Below are 22032 nucleotides of genomic sequence, written 5' to 3'. Positions count from 1 at the left end.
ACGAGTAAAGTAAGTGCTATACCTGAGAAGATCTACAAAATCCCAAAACGGAGAAGCACTTCCCCTCTGATTTATATTTCATGTGTTCCTCATCCACTTTAGAGAAAGGAATGATATCACTTCCATAGCGGAACCCTAGAGAACAAGAGAAGAGCATTTGTTAAGCATATGGGGCCTCATTTTCTACAAGCTGAAATTAGCCCTACACATACATTAACAATACACACGTACTCCAGATCAAGCCTCCATATACTGTTCCCTGGAATCAAATTACTGCCCCTTGTGATCAGTGGGGAAAAAGCAGCAGCAGATACACAAACAACATACACAGTATAGAGGCGATTAAAATCTAATTACATTTTTTAAGTAGCATCTTCTGCAATCTAGTTACCTTAATGATTATCTAGCCTAGAAGAAAGAATGTAGCAAATGTAATGTACCAGTTATCCTCCAAAGATAAACTATAGTTGACTAAAGTACAAGTGTGATTTGTAAACATAATAACAAGAACACATTTATTCAGAAACCTGGAGACCCACAGACAAAAATGCCCAAAGGAAATTTTCAGAATAAAATGTTCTCCAAAATGCATGCTGGAGACATACAAATGCCTAATGGGAGAAGCCAAAACTCTTATATTTAGGAACATTCAATTGATAAGTTGGCTATTTTTCTGCATTTAAACCTACTTCATTTCTGGGATTATATTATCTGTTTTTTTTCTTAATTACTTTGGTTATTCATACAAATACAGGCTCTCAGTTTCTTAAAAATAACTCCAGTCCTGTTCCAGCGCCTCTGTTCTATGGAAAGTCATGCCCTTTCAATACACAGTCTCCTGTATTTGGTGGGAAGAATGATCATCAAATTCCAAGGATTCTGGCCTTGGGTAAATGGAAAGGAAAAGCACGCGCAACTTTACTCCAAGAAACAAAGAAACTTGTACGTTTGGGGTAGATTCTGTGATCCAGTTTATCTGTTCCTGTCAATCTGTTAATGCCATGCGTTTAATTAAAAAAATATATTTGTATTTTCATATATGTCTTTTAAAAAAGCTGGTGATGAAAACAAAAACTCCAACAAAAAATTATCAGGCAGGGGCGCCTGGCTGGCTTAGTCGGCCAAGCATCTGCCTTCGGCTCAGGTCATAATCCCAGGGTCCTGGGATCGAGCCCCGCATTGAGCTCCTTGCTTGGCAGGGAGCCTGCTTCTCCCTCTGCCTCCAGCTCCCCCTGCTTGTACTCTCTCGCTCTCGCTCTCTGTCAAATAAATAAATAAAATCTTAAAAAAAAAAAATTATCAGAGAAATGTATGGCAAATGACTAAGAGTGGTAACTAAACCAAATGTTCTTCCTAACTCTTCTCTGTCATCAGACATCTTACTTGAATTTTTTAAACTCGAAAATTCTAATTGAAACTGCCTTGTTTTCTGGTTCATCTACTGAAAGGGAAAATCAATATCTAAATTTTGTACATGGCAAAAAGCACAGAATAGACTGCAACATATAACCGTATTCCTTGGCACACATATGTCTGCTAGGGCCTCTGTCTGCATATTAGGGGGCAGAGAGTGGAGGACAGGTGAAAGAAGTATGTGGGTAGCTGCACCAAGGTATAAGACAAAAAAGCTGCTTCTGTGTTCTCTGAACTCAATGTTTAACTCTTCCCTCTCCATTATTGCCCCAGCAATAAATGTCCTTTTTGCCTAAAATAAACAGAGCTGGTTTGTTTTGTTTTGTTTTGGTTTTTTTGCTTGCAACCGAAAGAACTGGCACCTTATCTCCGTCATATTAATCTTCTTAACACATAGCCTCAATGACACTCTGCTCCTCAAAACTAGAAATGGCTCCAGGTTGCTTTCAAGATTAAGCATCAACTCTTCAGCCTGTCATTCAAAGTCGTTCCTAATTCAGAACAGTCTGTAGAAACAAAGACTCTGAAGTAGGGCAGTCCTGGGTTCGAGTTCTGCCAGTTGCTAGCTGCACGACTTTGAATACGTGAATGAGTGTCTTTCAGCCTCAATTCTCTCATCTGTAAAATGGAAACAAGAGTGGGATGCTTGTTCCATGAGGCTGTTGTGATGATTAAAAGGGAAAATCCAGGTCGTCTATGGGATACTGTTCCCAAGTACTAAACTGTGTATGCCCGACACACCAGCCCAACTACCTGCTGTCACTGAGAAGCTCTCTACTTTCCTGGTCTTATGCGTTTAATCATGCTCTTCTTCCTTCAGTCATTATAGGAGGATCATATGATTAGTAACTGATGGAGCTATGATTCTAACCCAGGTCTGACTCCAAAACTCACCTTCTTGACTACACTACAATACAGAACTGAATTAAAGAATTAGTAGGGATTGCAGGATACTGATTACATTTTTTATTCGTAATCGATCAGGAGAAAGGAAGGAATTGCAACCACCAGCGCCTTAACCAGTCTCCCCCACGCCCACATACATATATACACAAACATCGAGATTTAGTGCCACAGACAAAAGGCATTTTTTTCAAGGCTTGCAAATTAAAATTATACTGGGAAGCACAAAGCCTGGCAATGAATTTATCTAAAGACTCTAGTTTCTATCTTAACCATCTTGATATCTCGTAATTTTAGCTCTTGAAAATTCAGACACTCTCAGCTAATTTGTAAGCCCTCTGGATAGAACTGCCCTCTAGACACACTACACAGATCAAATGGGTATCACACATGAAGTACAACTGTAAACATCCTAGTGAACATAAAGCCATATAATGGACACAAATGTGTATGATCCCCTAAATTACCCGAAGGTAGCACAGCTGGCAAGATTCCTAAGACCTGAAATAGGCACTCAGAAGAATAATCACCATGGAAGTAAGACGTGAACCAGAGTAAACAAAGAAACCTGCTTCAGCCACATTAATAGAAGTATTCTCTTAGCTAGTATGTTTCAAACTTTAAAATAAAACCAAGTATTAAGTCCTGTCACTGGAGGACATGTCAAACTCAGATGGAGTACCCAAGCAGATCCTGCCTCAGACGCGACAGATGAGCTCAATTTAGGACCTAGCGCCTCATGGTCCCTCCCATGGTCATGTCTCCAGAACTGAGAAAAACATCTGCCAACACTACCAGTACAAACCCGAGTCTGCCTCCCACCGCCCGGAAGCAGCTGTCTCACGGGCGCACCTTGAATAGTGTCCTCCTTCGGGACCTCGGTTTCATTGTCGTCATTTAAGCAATAAACGGTTTCTTTCTGTAGATCTTCTTTCTTGAGGGTTCTGGCGTCCACAACTGTCCACGACTTTTTAACTCTCTCCTGTATAATCTTAATTCCAAAAAGAAAGGGAAAACAAGGAAAGCCAGGATTCTAATCAACAAAAAATGAAAACCCCATATATTCTCTGCTTTATATGAAAAAATCTGTAATAATTACTCTAGCTAAACTGTTCTGTTTGCTCTTATCCACTGTGGAAATTTTCACTTATTTCATAACTCCTGCTGTGTTTCACTTTTTCCCCAAAGGTAATCCACAGATAAATATTCATATTTGTATATACACAAGCACCTTCTATACAAAACCTTCAGACTCATAAAATGGGACCACACATTTTTACTACAGTTTTCCAATAGAGAAGAAAGGGAGAGCCATCTATCAGGGGCCAGAACTCAATAAGGAAATCCAAAAAGAAAACTAGAAAAAAAGAAGAGGAGGGATGCCTGGGTGGTTCAGTCAGTTAAGCGTCTGCCTTTGGCTCAGGTCATGATCCCAGGTTCCTGGGATCAAGTCCCACATCGGGCTCCCTGCTCGGTCGGGAGTCTGTTTCTCCCTCTGCCTGCTGCTCCCCCTGCTCGTGCTCGCTCTCTCTCTCCCAACTAAATAAATAAAATCTTAAAAAAAAATTAAAAATCTCCTTTAAAAAAAAAAAAAAAAGGAGAAGACTGTATTCTATTCCAGGCTTGATGGCGGCTGAAATAAAGAAGTACCTCCAAGGTTTTCATGGATGTAGCATGTGTTTTAGAATTAAGTCCCTGTGGGGCGCCTGGGTGGCTCAGTCGTTAAGCGTCTGCCTTCGGCTCAGGTCGTGATCCCAGGGTCCTGGGATCGAGCCCCACATCGGGCTCCCTGCTCAGCAGGAAGCCTGCTTCTCCCTCTCCCACTCCCCCTGCTTGTGTTCCCTCTCTCGCTGTGTCTCTCTCTGTCAAATAAATAAATAAAATCTTTAAAAAAAAAAAAGAATTAAGTCCCTGAATATATAAATACATGTTTTTGTGTATTTTCTATATTTAAATGTTTGTATGTATTTAGTTTATTCATTTTTTTTTAAAGATTTTATTTATTTGAGAGAGAGAGAATGAGAGAGAGAGAGAGTACAAGAGGGGGGAGGGTCAGAGGGAGAAGCAGACTCCCCGCCGAGCAGGGAGCCCGATGTGGGACTCGATCCCAGGACTCCAGGATCATGACCTGAGCTGAAGGCAGTCGCTTAACCAACTGAGCCACCCAGGCGCCCTAGTTTATTCATTTAAAGAAAACAGGCAAGAAGGGTCACATGGAGGCATAGATCACAGACTCCTACTCAAACTGCAATTTCATCAAATAATTACCAAAAGCAACTTATTTTTGAAAGTGTGCTATTATGTACAAACATACATAGACTACAAAAAGCAATTTCACAGTCACAAGCCAATAGTGTTTGATAGTTCACAGACACTGTTGCCACCAGATTGTTAACTGAACTGGGTGAGACTGAGTTTTAAAAACTCTGGACTTCTTTAGTATGTATCCATATTTCTGCTATGATACTATAGTGATAGGACTTCATGCATTCCATTTTCTCTCTTTCAAAAAAGAAAAAAAAGGGAGAGGAGGGAATCAACCTGGATTACAGATGATTCTTAAAACTTTCTCTCCTAATATGCCTTTTACATAAAAAAGCTAAATAGAGATGAACAGGGAGAGCAGTTAGGCAGTAATTATGGTACTGAATAACCCACAAATGAACTGTCAGTTCCTTATATAAGCATATTTGCCTGCCTGGTGCATTGCTTTATTTTTTTTTTTTTTGAGATTTTTTTATGGGGCGCCTGGGTGGCTCAGTTGGTTGAGCATCTGCCTTTGGCTCAGGTCATGGTCTCAGGTCCTGGGATCGAGCCCCACATCGGACTCTCTGCTCGGTGGGGAGTCTGCTTCTCCCTCTCCCTCTGCCTGCCACTCTCCCTGCTTGTGCTCACTCTCTCTGTCAAATGAATAAATAAAATCTTTAAAAATATATATATATTTTATTTATTCATTTGACAGAGAGAAAGTGAGCACAAGTAGGGGGAGCAGGAGAGGGAGAAGCAGGCTCCCCGCTAAGCAGGGAGCCTGATGCAGGGCTCGATCCCAGGACCCTGGGATCATGACCTGAGCCGAAGGCAGATGCCCAACCGATTGAGCCACCCAGGCGCCCCTGGTGCACTGCTTTAAAAAATATGTGTGGGGGGCGCCTGGCTGGCTCAATTGGTAGAGCATGCAACTCTTGATCTCTGAGCTATGAGTTTGAGCCCCGTGTCTGGTGTAGAGATTACTTAAAAATAAATTTAAAAAATTTAAAATTAAAAATGTGTATGTACCACTTACCGATTTATAAGCCACGATCTTTATAAACAAACTGGAGCCAATGGTCAGTGTGCAGGACCAAGGGATGGAACGCTTCTCAATTTTCTTAAAGACACACAGTTGTCTCAGACTCTCACTTAATAAAAAAATATATAACTCTCACTTAATATATATATTTTATACATATAATGGAAAAAACATATATAAGGGAAGCAACAATTTTAAAACATTAACTTTGCTGGGTGATGCAGTTAATTTTCTAGAATGAGAAGTGAGTTGTCGTTGATCATAATGAGAGGAACAGCAAGGAACAGCAGGAAAATGACAACCACAAGTTGGGAGAGAGCCAGAATACAACTGAGTTGGCTTAGGAGAAAGAAGTTGAATTACATTACAGGTGAAAAAGAACATCTCTACCTTCCCCTACTCAATCTTTTCTTTCAACTCAGCCCGTGGTTGTTAACATTTTTTTCAAGACCAAGGACATTTTGAAGATATGATAAAAGCACAATCATAAGAGTTTGCCCACAATTTAAAGGGTTCACCAACTCCCTGAAAACCATGGACCTGGGGATAAGAACCCCTGGCTCCAGGATATCAAAGGGTAAGTACCATCCCAAAATATCACTGCTCATAATTCTATAATTTATTATTTAATTCCAATCACCTTAAATAAAAAGTACATATATGCACACAATGGAGAGCGTTAAATAAAGACTCTCCAGGGAATAAAGGAATTTAGTCCACACTTAGTCTTAAGGTAAAGCAGATAGCACACAATGGAGAGAGTTAAATAAAGACTCTCCAGGGAATAAAGGAATTTAGTCCATACTTAGTCTTAAGGTAAAGCAGATAACTAGGTTTTTTACTGGATGGAGAGGGGAAATCGGGAAGTAACAAACACAATGTAGAGTGCTACTTTATTTGAACATAAATGAAGATCAATTCTATTTTTATCTGGTCCCTAATCAAACACAACAGAGAAGATTATAGGAAACAGAATTTGTTGTAGTCACTAAGAAAGGAACCAATGACCAAACACATTCAAAGCATATATTCCAGGGACGCCTGGGTGGCTCTGTCGGTTAAACATCTGCTTTTGGCTCAGGTCATGGCCCCAGGGTCCTGGGATCAAGCCCCGCATCGGGACTCCTTGCTCAGCGGGGAGCCTGCTTCTCCCTCTGCCTACCGCTCTCCCTGCTTGTGCTCTCTCCCTCTCCCTCTCTCTGGTGAATAAATAAAATCTTAAAAAAAAAATCCAGACCATGATCAATCCCCTTGGTACAGATGAAAAATAGATCTACAAAGAGGTAAAGAGAATACCTACATTATCCAAAGTTATGGACAAAAAAGGTTTCAAAAGACTCCAATTTTCAGAAATAATCTATAACAAACAGAAGTCTATGGAAATAAATAAACAAACAAATAAATAAATAAAACAGAGTTTATTCCTTGGCTATGGACTTGTTGGGGAATGAAGGGGTCTGAACCAGATCTAACCTATCCATAGGACATCACTAGTTTGAGTCCCCTCTAAAACCACTGTGAGGTCTGAATTCAGTTCAAGGAGAAGTTCTGAAGATTAGCATCTAATACATAACATCTGAGAGCAAATGGATCATTTCCGTAGTCGACCTGAATCTCCCCAAGCAGAAGCCTAAATCAGGACAAGTATGGCTCAGTGCTGTCCAGTACAACTTTCTGCAATGATAGAAATGTTCTATTTCTAACCGTTCCTGTCCAAAAGGCTGCTGAGCACATGAAATGTGGCTAGTGTCCAAGGGACTAAATTTTTCATTTTATTTAATTTTAATGAATTTAAATTTAAATAGCCATATGTGGATAATGGCTATTGTATAAAATCAAAGTATCTTCAAATTGTGAGGACAATACACAGTAATTTGCCTCCTGGCTGTGACATAGGAAAATAAACTTTTTTAACATTAATTTGTTTGGCCTACAATTTTCATTCATGATATCATGGTGAATTTGTTAGTTTAAGACCTACATTCTCACATTAGAGCAAGCCACGTCCAAATTTGAAAGAAATAAGTTAGAAACGCGTATTTGCATATATTATAGTAAGAACACATATTATGACAAGAAACGTCACTTTACAGGATTCCTCACTGATTCCTTTTCCAACCCCTAGGGAAACTACCATTCAATTTGTAAAATTCCCATTACCTACAATTTTTCAAGGGTGTATATATTTAGAAAATCAGGATGTACGATTCGTCAGTATTTCTTGTAATATATTATAAATAAAAATTTTAAAATTGTGGTTGAGAAAAAAATTGGGGCATATGTCACTTAACTACTCAAAAATATCTTAATTGTTGAACTTCTATTTCAATGAAGAACTTTGCTCAAAACGCCTGTATTTTGTGTATTTATTGATGAACAAGAATTAAGTCATGAGCATTAAGTGGTATTATCCTGCAGAACGTGAAATTCCACAAGCCACGCTGCACAGTGCTCTCTTGCCACTTCTCCCAAGTCAGGCCCCTCACACACATACTGTCCTGGATGGTACAGACTCCTCTCGGGTTCTCTGCTCAGAATAAGTGCATGTCCAATTCCAATCAAGAATACTAACCCAGAGAGGAGAGAGTCTCTCCCATAGTCTCTAACTGAATGGTTGCAAAGGCAGTTTGCTTTATTGTTAAACGGTACTTCAGGGATTTCACATTTCTTAAATTGTTTTGCCTTTACAAAACCCACATAAAAGATGTAAATTATAAATTCTTAACATTTTGGATGTTTTGTTCTGTTCTGTCTGAACAAACTATTTTGTGACCAAAAATTTTTAAAAAGTCTTTCTATTACAGTTAAGTATACTGTCTCCTAAAACCTAAATCAGAGGATAAGAGGATACCATGTATTTCAGATCTGACACCACTTTTCATAATTAGGAATGTATTTTGTAGGTGAATGAAAAGAAAGGACCCAGGAAATGTGCCCCAAACTTGGCATAAAGAAGAAATCTACTATCTCATTTTTTACGACTTGTTAAATCTTTTGCGGTATCTATACATTTCTAAACCTCGTACACACTGTCCTAGAAATAAACCGGAAGTCTTCTTCCAACCACACAAACTTAAAAAAGGGGTTCGGGGGTTGGTGCACCATTTCTTCAATAAAAATCAGAACATTCATTGAAGAATGGCAGCTAATTCAAGAGTGGCCAATTAGGGAGCCCCCTGATCAAAAGAGAAATTTACATGGTCACGAGTGAAAGCTGCAATCAATGTTTTCACTTCTTACCTGAAGGAATAAATTTCATCTAGCCCATCTTCACCTTCTAAAGACATCATCACCTTTTTCACCATCTGAATACCTTCTTTTTGCTGCTCAGTAATTCCTTTTAGAGGAAAGGAGGGTCCATGGTGGTCTGAGCGTGAGTTACCATCTCCCCTGTCCCCGGTTCCATCCTCCTTGCCAACGGGGAAAGGCAAACTATCAGGAAAAAAATCAGCAGTATTTAAGAAGACAAACTCTGAAGCCAAAAAATAAACTGGGCTCCAATCCTGTGACTGTCGCTCCCTGGCTATGAGAAAATGGGCGTGTCGGTCATCAGAGCTTTATATTCCTCATCTGTCAAATGGCACTTATCAACCTTAGTCAATATTCTATCAGTTTCAAGTGACCAAAACCTTTTTGGCTTGGTAAAGGGGGGAACTTCAATTGGTTTATATAACCAAATAATTGAAAGTGCAGGGTTGCACATGGCTTCAGGATCACTGGACCCAGTCTCAAACACCTCAAGGACTACCTGACCCTCTCACTGTCTCGGTGTTGTCTCCATGTGCCTTCGTGCCGGCTTCACTCTGACTGGCTTCCTCCACATCGCCTGAGTGCACTCGAGCACACACTGCCCAGCTCTACTACCAAAGAGAATGGACTGAGTATTTAATACTATACTCTAGTCTCAAATTCAAACAAGCCGGGTATCAGTGGTAGCCTGGGGACTAGAAGATGTTGGCCCTCAGTCGAGTCATGAGGTTAAAGTGTAGGAAGGATTTCTTCCTAGAAAAAGGTGGGTGATATTCCAGGCAGCCAAAAAGAATAATAATAAAAAATAAAATACACTTCAATGATCCCTCAATGTTATTATGAAGATTAAATCACAGAATATGTACAAAATACTTAAAACTCAAATAATGTTACCTTTATTACTGTAGATCTAGAATTCCCATACAGACATCACTTAATTGCTGGAAATAGGGCAAACCAATTATGTTCTTGTGTTCCACTCCAGTTGTTTGAAATGAGACTAAAACTAGATTGGGATTACCAGTCACGGAGATATTCAACAATCAATATACAAATTGAAAAATCAAACAACCAAACACACTTTATGGTAATATTCTATATGGCTCTTTATAAATGCCTTCATGCAAACAACCTCATTTAATCCTATCTATTAGGTGGATAGAGATTTCTACCTCCATTTCCTAAAAAGCAACTGAAGCTACAGAGACGAACTAATCTGGCCAAGCCACACAGCCAGTGAGTGACACAGCAAAGACTGTCACCTGACTGAAGGACAAAGTCCTTTCCAAGGCAGCGTATCACCTCACTGCCCCTGAAACCCAAACAGTAGACTTTTCAGTTCACTCAACATCACCTATTGGTCACCCCTATGTGGATGGTTATTTTTAAGGTAATTTCTTTACCATTTGATTTGCTATCATTAAAATAGCACTCCCTGGGGCGCCTGGGTGGCTCAGTCAGTTAAGCATCTGCCTTCAGCTCAGGTCATGATCCCAGGGTCCCGGGATTGAGCCCCACATCGGTCTCCCCACATCGATCTCCCTGATCAGCTGAGAGCCTGCTTCTCCCTCTCTCTCTGCCTACTTGTGAGCTCTATCTCTCTGTCAAATAAATAAATAAAATCTTAAATAAATGAATGAATGAATAAATAAATAAAATAGCGCTCCCTATTTAAATGTTTTCTACGTGTACTCCACATGACAGATATGCGTGTCCTGTGTGACCTATCCGATGAAGAGCTTCCAGGGATCGGGGTATGGCACACAGGGTCTGCACCAGGCCATTGCTGTTTCCACTACAGCAACCGGGAAAAAGGGGAGAGTGACATGAAAATCAAGAGTCTGGAAGCTATCCTGGAAAAAGAAGTTACAATTAACAGTTCTTTCTACCCTGCTTTTGACCACAAAAAAGTGTATACACTTTCTCAACAGCCAAAAGAAGAAACTAAAAACAAGGTCCAAGGAATGAGCCTGCTCAGAACACAGTGCTTCTTGGGCCTGTTCCAACTGGAATGATCAATCATACCTGGGTACATCAAACAATTAAACCAGGAACTCCACTTTGTATGCTGGAGATTTATAGCACAGGAATAGAGCATATTGCCCAAGAAAAAATACAACCAGAACTAAGCAGGGACATACAATAATGCTATGTTCCTTCTTCAACACACTTTACAGTATCACTCAGACAAAAAAGCCCTTTCCAATGACATTGACAGAAGTGCAGTATGCTTCAACCATGTAAAGGCATCCTGAAATTATGAACAGGGAAGAGGAGCCAGGCAGGGCTTTTGAAGTACTGAGAAAACCTCAACTCAGTAAGAAGAGAAGTGTCACTTAAAAAGCACTTAATTTCTCTGAAGTACTATCTTAACAAGTATCAGTTTGATGGGTTATTCTGAACTACTTTTCTATAGTTCTACAGAAAGGAGATGCCCCTCAGCAGTCTTAAGAGGTACATACATGCAAGAGAGGTTCTTAATTCCCCATAGCAGCATTTCAAAGAAGCCAAAGGCTTACCACTCTGAGCTGGAGGCTTCCTGGTATAGCTCTCAGTCTGAAAAATGAGTGTCCCCAGAAGACTAATAAGTCAACATCCTATACCATCACTCTGCTTTCACCAAAAATAGGACAAGCTAAAATGGGTTTCGAATGCAGCAGGATTAGTGTGGTGAAAAAACTTTCTTGTTAGGGATAGAAGATAAAGAAAGTAAATGCCTGGGGTGGGAAGGGGGGCATTCAAGTTATTGGGGAAGGAGAGATTCTGTCTTGCAACAAATTGTGAAATATTTCGTGAACATTTTTTTTTAAGAGAGAGAGAGTGTGTGCGTGAGCGGGGGGTGGGGGATGGGGGGTGGGAGGAGGGGAGGAGCAGAGAGGGATCTTAAGCAGGCTCCAGGCTCAGCACAGAGTGCAGTGCAGGGCTAGATCTCATGACCCTGAGATCATGATCGGAGCCGAAATCAAGAGTCGGATGCTTAACCCACTGAGCCACCCAGGCACCCCTTCTGCCAACATTTTTGCCTGGATTCTGCACACTCCATTTCTAAATACACACAAGCAAATTACATTTTACATAAATGTGCATATCCTTTAGATTTGAAAAAGACTTAAAAATAAGCATTCTATGTGTTTAAAATGATTCTCACATTGACATTTCTCTCTACCCTAAAAACATCTACTGCCTGCAAAACACAGTACTCTAGAGCTGTTTAACAAAGGAAACCATCAATCTGGTAATTGTTTGGATAATGTCCTCTCTGTAGGCAGGAGATAAACTGAATATCCTCAAAAGATTCCTCAATTCTCTGAGTCCAAGAAGAGCCAACAAACGATCTGCTATTGAGCTAAACTCCTGTTTCAATGTGACTTTCGTCCCTTTATCACCAAAACTCAAGAGTTCCTGGAACAGCGGGTACTCCAGCGAACATCTGCTGAAGTCAGTCATCTGACATATTTCGACTCTAAGCACAAAGAGAAGACTCGTGGGAACCAAGCACTCTAGAAAGGGGCCCCACTGCCTGTGTTATGAGAGTATAGGACTGGTCTTCAGACATTATTCTCATGGTCTTACAAGAACTGCAGGGAGATGCCAAATTTCTTCAAGTTATGGATTATAACATCCAGCTGATCTTTGCTGAATGGGCTGCTGAGGTCAGTGAACACTTCAATATGCCTCTTCTCAAACTTCTTTCCTCTAAAAGAGAGTTATCACAGTTAGAAATCATTCTCTGAATTATTGCCCACAAACTCAAAAATACTTGGTCACTGAGCAGAAAGAGGCTAAGAAATGAATCTAGTTAACAAATCTAGATAGTTAACAAATGTGATTACATTCTAGAATCCCATGTATCATTGATGCTCAGTTAAGTTCCTACTAACATATAATCAAATATCTACAATCTACAAAACATATAATCAAAATTTTTGAGCATTATGGAAATATTAAATCCCTGATTTTCCAACTCTAACTTCAGTTAATGATGTGGTCACTGTGATTAGAAAGGATCCCTTTTCAACCTCCACTTAGGCAGAATGTAAACAAGGAACTCTCCCAGTGACTACAACATCAGCCTTGCAAGGGTTCACTTTCCAAATACCCTGGTCTGATTCCACTCACAGGGCTAGTGGCAGGATTTTACACAAATATACAGAGAAACGATAATGCAAATTTAGGCAAATTTTGTGCAAATGTTCTTCCTAACAGTCAAGGGGTGGGTGGGTGTGTATATATTCAAAGACCCACACTTTAAAGGTACAGCAATTAAATAAGTAATGAATTAGGAAGCTGTGGCCAGAGCTATGCATTTAATTTTTTAATTTTTAAAAAAATTTTTAAGTTTTTATTTTAATTCCAGTTAGTTAACATATGGTGTTATATTAGTTTCATGTATTTAATTTCAGTAAGATTAGGAACAATACAACTTAACATTTTTTCAAGTTCCTGGTAATTAACCTAAGTCAAATAGGAAGGAACTTGAAATAAGCCAAACATTTATTTCTCCCAGCAAAATTCCCATCAACTATAGCCCTTTCTCTCTTTTTTTTTTTTTAAAAACAAAAATGTATTGTCTCATGGTTTAGCCCTTTCTTTTTAAACTCAAAAAAAGAAAGGGCAAACTGGACCACTGAATTCTATCAAATGTTTCCTTAGCCACACAAACATGCGGCTCGATTACAATGAATCACACTACACACAGAATACTACGCACAGAATACATCAACATGCAATTTTTGCTGAGAGGCTCATTTCCATCTCTCCTCAGTTGAGACTTACACAGTTTCTTGTTGAATCACATCCATGCATACAATGAGTGCATCCAGGACTCGGCTAGTTAAGGGCAGAAGATACCACTAAATAGTCCCTTTATCCCAAGAACATGCAACTTTTTTCCAGTGAGGTCCACAGGGCTTGCAACTGTGGACTCTGGGCTGACTCTGTGATGATTTAAAAGTACTTGCCAAATTACCTTCTTCCAAAGTTTGTTTCACTAACATATACTCACATATGCTATATATCAAAGTATATATCAAAGGATAAATAAAATAAACTCAAAGATAATCTAACATATTCCCATTCATTGAGACAAAAATTATGATGCCATTTTACAATATCTGGAATCCATTTTTGGTGATTATAGTCTATTCTTAAAGATGAAGTGGGTTAAAATTTAGCATTTGCAACTCAGCACAGCAGCACCTCCCAGTGATCAGGGATACCATTACTGCTTAGAAAAGTAAGAGTAACCCCTTAAAATCATAGCATCTGTGGAAGAAATGAGAAATCTCAGTTTAGATGTCAGTCTGATTTTTGACACAAAAATACCCTCCGTCCAGGAAAGCACTGAGAATACTAGTGCTATATTCTACTAATATCTTCTCTATCCAAACATATCTAACCATCACGACCACCAATCCCTCTGCACATATCAATACACAAATATACTCACTAGTATCTTCCCCTTATGGTGCCTCCCAACCCCTCGGTATCACTAGTACAGAGAAAGGGCTAGTGACTGGAGGGCCCAATCCAAACTAATTAATTTCACATTAAATCCTAACATATACCACCTCAGTGTCCCCAGAGCCAAAAACATCCATATACTCAGAGCTGGGACTCTAGGGAGCCTCACCAAACTAGATTATGATTCCCCAGATTAAAGGAAATTTCTTAAAGAGTCTTCTCTGGCTGAAAAAGGATACAGTCAGCTTGTTGAGAACCTGGCTGGATTTTTCTTTCAATGTCCTCCAGCAAGTCAAAATCTGGTAGCATCAGGTGTCTGTGCACTGTGATGTTCTGATACTGATCCTTACCAGCAAGGGCATTCTCAGTGCCATCTGTACCAAAAAGGACTAATGCAATTTCATCCCTGCTCTCAGCAAACACCTAGAGAAGAACGTTAAAAGGTTAAGAATCACTGAGTACCACCCGGAAGCCATTAGATACCTAACCTTCAGGGAGTAAGACAACCATACCTCCCTATGGCATGTCCCTGGGGCCACCGTCAACAACAGAACACTGGGCTGGATGGCCCACGGGACAATGACAGACAATTCCTAGCCTCTAAGACTTTCACTGAGTATAGGTCCTATCATTCATTTCAACAGAATTTAGGGGTAGGGGAGTGGAGAGTGGTAACTGCTCTTGATGACTTCCAGCCAAATCAGACTCTAATTCTCAATGAAAACTAATTATGGATAATTTGAAATTATTTTAGTCTATCTTTCTGGAATAACTATTCAAGGTTTCAATTTTCCAGAGGATTAGAAAAATAATTGCTGGTTCATGTCCTGTATCCCAGCAATTTCACTTACATGTACATATACCGTAGAGAAATTCTTGCACATGTACTCAAAAAGACAAGGACAAGAACATTCACTTCAAGAGAGTTCACTTGGACACTGTTCGTAACAGGAGAGAAGTGGAAACTAACTACCCATCCACAGAATGCAAAAACACACTACAGAATATTTATAGAAAAAAATGCTATACCTCAATAAAAAATGAATAAATCTGTGCATGCTTATCAGTATGAATAAATCTTAAAAACATAAGGTTGAGAAAAAATAAGTTGCAGAATTATATGTACCATATAAAAACATTACACACATTTTCGAAAGCTTCATACGATACTAAATTATTTATGAATACGCTTACATCCAGAAGTATAAAATATGCATGGTAATGACTGAAAATTCTGAGGAAAAGAGGAAAGGAGAGAACTGGGAAGACATACATAGGGGGCTTCAAGTTTATCTGTAATTATATGTGTGTGTGTGTGTGTGTGTGTGTGTGTGTGTGTGTGTGTGTTTTAGATTTTATATATTTGAGAGAAAATGAATGAGAGAGAGAGTGTGTGGACGCAAGAGCAGAGAGAAGGGCAGAGGGAGAAGTAGACTCCCCGCTGAGCAGGGAGCCCAACATGGGGCTCGATCCCAGAACCCCAGGATCATGACCTAAGCCGAAGGCAGATGCTTAACTGACTGAGCCACCCAGGTGCCCTGAAACATTTCATAAGAAAATATAAAAACGAAAAACGGTATCTGACACAAAAGGCGGTCCTTTTCCCACCGACTTAACCTAAGCCTTTTCCATCAGTGGGAAGAATGCTGCAAGGGGAAAGGATGGAATTCTGTCATTCTTTATTGTTGTTTGGTCTGTTAAATTCCCAGTGTGCTAATAATTCCAGATACAATTCCCAGCTGCACCTGGGGAGAAAAAATTCTAGCTGTTGAGGTTCAAACATGTCCAGCACACTATGGGACAGCCCAGCTAGAATTCTATCTGTGTCCTGGACAAGACTTCATCTTAAGGCAAGGTAATCTTGCTCAACAATAAAACCTCAGCCAGGAGAGGGAAGGAAATTTTGAATGCAGCATGAGACTGACACCAGGTGCTGTCTCCTAGCCTTCCAGATTCAGACTCCCAAGGAAGAGGCAAAGCCAAAAAGAAAAACTGGAAGCACAGCTTCTCTTAAAAAAAAAAAAAAAAACTAGGGGCGTCTGGTTGGCTCAGTCAGTAGAGCACGCAACTCTCCATCCCGAGGTCATGAGTTCAAACCCCACATTGAGCAAGGAGCCTACTTAAAAAAAATAAATAAATAATAAAATAAAAAACAAAAAATCTATACATTTAGGCATAGCAGCATTACTTAAATACAAATAACACAAATTACTATAACTGGGAATGGGGTTAGAGGCATTCTCTTGACACATCAAGGACTCCAGGTCATTAGAATTTGTTAACATCTAGGATGATGGGGGGATGTCACAGTGCCTAGTGAAGAGGGCAGCACCCAGAAGAAACAATGGAGGTGTCCAGGAGGGGCAGCAGCTGCCAATGCATGAGGCAGAAGTTCATGGGCTTAGGAAAAGTAGCAGTCATACCAAGTAGAAGGGACAGAAATCAACAGGGGAGTCTTATTCACCCCCACCTCCCATTCCTGCCCCATGAATGTGAGCTGGTCTTAGTGACCTGCTTGGCTCCTAAGAGCAGAAATGACTTTCTGGGATTTCTAAAGCTAGGTCATAAAAAGCCACATGCAGGTCTCTTAGAATACCCACTCTTAGAACCTTCCTTCTTAGAACTAGCTGCCCTCCTGTAAGAATCCCAAGCTACATGGAAAGACCACATGTAAGGGTTCTGATGGACAGCCCCAACTGAGCTCACAGCCACCAGAAGACCTAACTTCTAGCCATGGGGGTGAGCCATCTTAGACGTCCGACTCAGTTTAGCCTTCAAGTGATTCAGCCCAGCCAACATCTGTGTGCCCCTGCACAAGCGACCACAAGAAGCCCAACTGAGCTACCCAGTCATCCCCTAAGACCAGGAGCGATGATTTAAAAAAAAAAAAAAAAAAAGTGTACTTTAAGACATTAAGTTTTGGGATAATATGTTATCAGCAAAAGGTAACTGGAATAGGCACAAAGTAGTTGAAGGACTTGTTTAAGATTACAAGGTTAGTAAAAATCATGACAGAGCAAAGATTCAAACCCAGGCCACCTGGCTCTAGAGACTGTATTGGTAAACATTTTTACATTGCCTTGTTTCTGATAAAAACTATAATTTCTACTGGAGGGGCCAAAACAAAGGAAGAAAAAAACGTCAGGCTCTAGTGGTAGTTGGACTTGCACATAAGTACATGTTAAAAAACTCCTCAGATTCCCAAAAATACCGAGGCTGGAGGCACCTGGGTGCTCAGTTCATTAAGCATCTGACTCTTGATTTTGATTCAGGTCATGATCTCAGGGTCCTGGGATCGAGCCCCCATGTTGGGCTCCATGCTCAGCATGGAGTTGGCTTGGGATTCTCTTTCCCTTTCCCACTGCCCCTGCCCCCGCTCATGTACTCTATCTCTAACAAAAATTAAAAAAAAATAAAGTACCAAAAATACTGAGGCTGGACATCATAAGCAGGCTGGTATCTTGCATTACTAAGTGGAGACAACAAGCAGTTAAAACAAGAGTTATAAGCTCAAGACCAGTCTGAAACTTACCTGTCGCTGCACAAACATGGTCATCACCTTCTTTGCTAGCTCAAATGGGGATTCTTCACCAGGAAGGGAGTTACTCATGGCAGAGCCCACATCCATACACAGTACAACAGCTGCCTAGAAATAATGTCCCAAAGAGTGAGAAAATGTTAATAATGGTCATAAAAAAAGAAAACAGGTATGGCCTATGTTTATTTCACCCACAGAACCTATACTCTAGAGGACTTAGGGAATGCAGGACATTCCCTAAGAGGGAGGGGAAGTGTTCTACTTAGAGAATGTATATAAGACATATAAATGTTTACTACAGAGAAACTTTAAATAGTCCTAATATTTTCTGAAAGATAGAAACCCAGGATAGGAGCATGCTCTAGGAAGCTGCTGTTCTTCGGCCTGAGCCCAAGAATAAACCCATGGGGAGCAAACCTGAAAACAATCTATAGGCCAGAGCTAAGTCCAGCGCAGCTGACCCCAAAATACATCAAACAAACTGCAGTTGATTTGCAGAACAACAAGCATGAGAATAGATGCTTTTTTTGTAAGGCTCTGATTTGGGGGTAGCTTGTTATGAAGAGTTTTTGTGGCAACAGGTGACTGCTACAATCTATACATACTAAAACGATATACCCCAACAATTTGAATCGGTTCGTGAACTGGGGATCTAAAATGAAGACTAAGACACCAAATCTATCCTAGTAGGGGACAAAGACACATAAACAAATAATAACGGCACAATATTCCATGACAGACATGTGCCGGGGGCACTAAGAGAGTACATGGGAGGGGCATCTACCCAAGACTGGTGGAGGGGATGGTGGAGGGGATAAATGAGGGGTAAGGAGGCAGAAAAGGCTTCTGGATGTGATCTTTGAGTGAGTCTTAAAGAACAGGAGTCAAACATGTGAATAAGGGGAGTTACAGGTAGAGGAAACCACACAGACCCCTAGTCATTAGGTAGCAATCACATACGTAGGGACTAAGGAAATAAGGGAAACAAACTAAAATAAAACAGTTACGTGCAAAGTTCTATGTTTGGCATCCAGAACTCAAAAGAATATGAGTTGGAGACCTGAACAAATAGCAACTCATGATTTCAGTGTGGATTATAATGTGTCACCAGTATGACATGGCTACAGCACTACCTTCCCCACACCTATCTCATGTTTTAGGTTGTATCAACAGTGTACTGAATTCAAGGACGGAAAACAAAGATCTAATGGTGAAAAAAGACTAGGTTAGCGATCTGGAGATCGAGATCTAGTCCCACCTTTATTACCAATTAGCTCTGCGTCCTTGGGAATGTCACTTAACCTTGCTGTTAATTCCAGGCAGGAAGCAGTTGTTGGACTAGATGAGATCCAAGGTCTTTTCCAGGTCAATGTTCTTTGGCAGTGAGTCTCACCTGTGCTTTGTACTAATCAGACCACATGTGCACATCTTATGAGAAAGACTAATTACAAGAGAACATGAAATATGCAGGTTAGAGAACGATCTACAGAACATGGGATGTGAGGAACAGCTGGAAAAAAAACTAGATATTTGAGGCAGATGAGAAGATTTAGGGGAACATGATAGTTCCTCCCAACTATTTGGCAGCTGTGTTATAAAAGGACTGGTCAGAGAGAGAGATAGAATGGATCAACAGATGGAAGTTACAGGAAGATTGGTCTGACTCCATACAAAGAAGAAAAATAACATTAAGAAGGGATCAATAAAAGAACTACTGTTTTCTGAAGCAGTGATCTCCTGACCCTAGAAGTGTCTGAAAAATCTGGGGCACCTGGGTGGCTCAGTCAGTTAAGCATTCAACTCTTGGTCTTAGCTCAGGTCTTGATCTCAGCCTCATGAGTTCAAGCCCTACATTGGGCTCCACGCCGGGCATGGAGCCTACTTTTAAAAAAAAAAAAAAGTGTTTGAAAAATCTGGATGCATTCCTATGAGAGAAGTTATAGATGATTTCTAAATTTGGTTATATCTCAGGCAACACATGGAAAAGAAAGACTTTAAGTTTTTCCCTAGTTTACAAAGCATAGAACATAATGCACCAGTATTAAGAGATTTCTGGAGTAAAGATAGCACGTTTGAAAAAAGGGTGATAATAAACTACAAAATTCCTTTGAAAACAATAAAATTTACACCCCATAGTTTCAATGCCCTGAGCATAAGAATCTTAAAAAAATTAAGAGTCCCAAAATATGTCACTCCATTTATCTAATATACCAGAAAACAGTTTTAAAACTCCATTAAACCGGGCGCCTGGGTGGCTCAGTTGGTTAAGCGACTGCCTTCGGTTCAGGTCATGATCCTGGAGTCCCTGGATCGAGTCCCGCATCGGGCTCCCTGCTCGGCAGGGAGTCTGCTTCTCCCTCTGACCCTCCCCCCTCTCATGTGCTTGCTCTCTCATTCTCTCTCTCTCAAATAAATAAATAAATAAATAAATAAATAAAAAAAACTTTAAAACTCCATTAAACCAGAAAACTCTAAGTTAGAAGATAAAGTCTTTTTGGTCCAGAAAACTTTTTTTTTTTAGTCCAGAAAACTCTAAGTTAGAGGAATAAAAGTCCTTTACTAGGAATCAAGTATCCAAAAAATGGCATCAAAGGGTTTTACAATATAGGACTTCTTTCTGGAAGCAGAAGAATGGTCTGTGTGATACTTCAAGTTCCTATCCGGCAATAGTAAGAAAACCAGGAAAGGGAAACTGAGCAGCGTAGCAACTCTTCATTTACACAAGGAAACAATACAGGTTGTTAGAATTTTGCTGCAAGTCCACCTGCCATAAACAGCTGCTCCATTAGAGCTGCAACGTTTTCAGCAGCTGACAGAGGAGGAACAAAAAAGGTAAGTGGCATCAAATGTCCATAATCGCTTTAATCAACATTCCCCAATGGGGAGTTGTGGGGACGAGGGATCAGTTGCTCAAACTCCTTTCTTGCTTATCTGTATACCAGATGCCTACTAAAGGGCCTAGCCTTTGGATGTCTGGATGAACAAATAATTCTCTGGAACACACCTCTCTCTAGTGATCATTCAGAGACAACCACCACTCTCTGCCTGTATTGAAAAAACCATTTTAAAAATTCATCATATTGTCTATTATTAATCTGGGACACTGAGGGTCATAGGTTCCTAGCAACACAGATGACTCTGAAACCAGGCAGCCTGGGCTCAAATCTGAATTCCACCTCTTAGGGACTGGGTAACCTTGGGATAATCATTTCACTTTCTTTATGCCTCAGTTTTCTCAACTGTAAACTGAGGATAATAATTCTCATCTCATGGGCTTGTTGTGAAGATTATTATCTTCATTCCACCATGAGATAGGAATAAAGCGTTTAGGTCAGCGCCTCACAAAGTAAGATTTCGATAAATGTGAAATATTAGATTATGATGGGGTTAATATGACGCTTTACATTTTAAGATACATATTTTACTGACGGTCCCTCTCTGAAGTTTTACAAATCTGTGGGTAGGTGTTTATCAAGGCGAAATTTCATTCTCCTATAGACTGTGAAAAGCCAGGCTCAAAAGCAATGGAGGAGGTGAAGGAAGTAAGGGAAGAGAAGGGTGGACTAGGGTAGTAAGAAAAGAGGCAGGCGTAGTGGGGAGAGTGGTGGGGTGAGGAGATGAAGAGGAAGTGAGAGGATGGGAGTGCTGAGGAGGCGGAGTGAAATGGGGAGTGGGCGAGGCTCAAATTCAGGTATTCGGACTCCAGATCCCCAGCGGGTCTCTGCGCATCCCTCGGGCCGGCCCTCGGGCCCCAGCCGTGGCCGCCGTGATCCCATGATTCCTGATCCGGAACCACACTCTCCGGATTCCCTGCACCCGCAAGGCCCAAACCCACGCTCCCTCTACCTTATTCCCGGACCGCGCCATGTTGCCGGTGCGCGGGTGCCACGGCAGCCTCTTCCGGGCGGGAACCCCGAGCGCCGCTAGGAAGGTCCGGGGGAGTCGGAGCCAGAGCGTCGTAAAAAGAGCCGCTTCCCACGGAGCCTGGAAGAGGCGGGGAGACGGTGCGCTGACGCTCTGAGCATGCGCAGCCCCTGCGTCCCGCCCTGGGAAGGGGTTTGTGGACGTTGAATTGGTCGGGTCTCTTGAACTGGGTTCGGAGGAATGACTTCACGGAAAGCTTCATTTCCGTTTCCTGGTGTTGAGAGTCACTCCTGCAGCGTTTTGTGTCAGAGTT

At 40.7% G+C, this 22032-nt stretch overlaps 1 protein-coding gene across 4 annotated transcripts in view; it reads right to left on the bottom strand.

Annotated features, from left to right (window-relative positions):
- The window catches only part of XRCC5 (X-ray repair cross complementing 5), a 91011-nt gene extending 69096 nt beyond the window's left edge, over positions 1-21915 (bottom strand). Inside the window, exons 1-9 of one of the 4 annotated variants that reach the window (XR_004915133.2) lie at positions 21702-21913; positions 17850-17963; positions 14557-14740; positions 13631-13679; positions 12428-12550; positions 8846-9037; positions 5600-5714; positions 3169-3307; positions 23-135 (exon numbers count right to left, since the gene is read on the bottom strand). Coding sequence is in view for 3 of the 4 variants with exons in the window: in XM_078071292.1 (XP_077927418.1) it covers positions 23-135; positions 3169-3307; positions 5600-5714; positions 8846-9037; positions 12428-12550; positions 13631-13679; positions 14557-14740; positions 17850-17963; positions 21702-21722 (1050 nt within the window). In the remaining variant the exon portion in view is untranslated. Of the gene's footprint in view, positions 1-22; positions 136-3168; positions 3308-5599; positions 5715-8845; positions 9038-12427; positions 12551-13630; positions 13680-14556; positions 14741-17849; positions 17964-21701 lie in introns of all 4 variants that reach the window. The other 3 variants (XM_078071292.1, XM_036085310.2, XM_078071293.1) reach the window with 3 other exon arrangements.
- Positions 21916-22032: the final 117 nt, after the last annotated feature.

Source organism: Halichoerus grypus, chromosome 4 (assembly GCF_964656455.1).
Source record: "Halichoerus grypus chromosome 4, mHalGry1.hap1.1, whole genome shotgun sequence".
Lineage (NCBI taxonomy): Eukaryota > Metazoa > Chordata > Mammalia > Carnivora > Phocidae > Halichoerus > Halichoerus grypus.
This window is presented reverse-complemented; position numbering and strand designations above follow the sequence as displayed.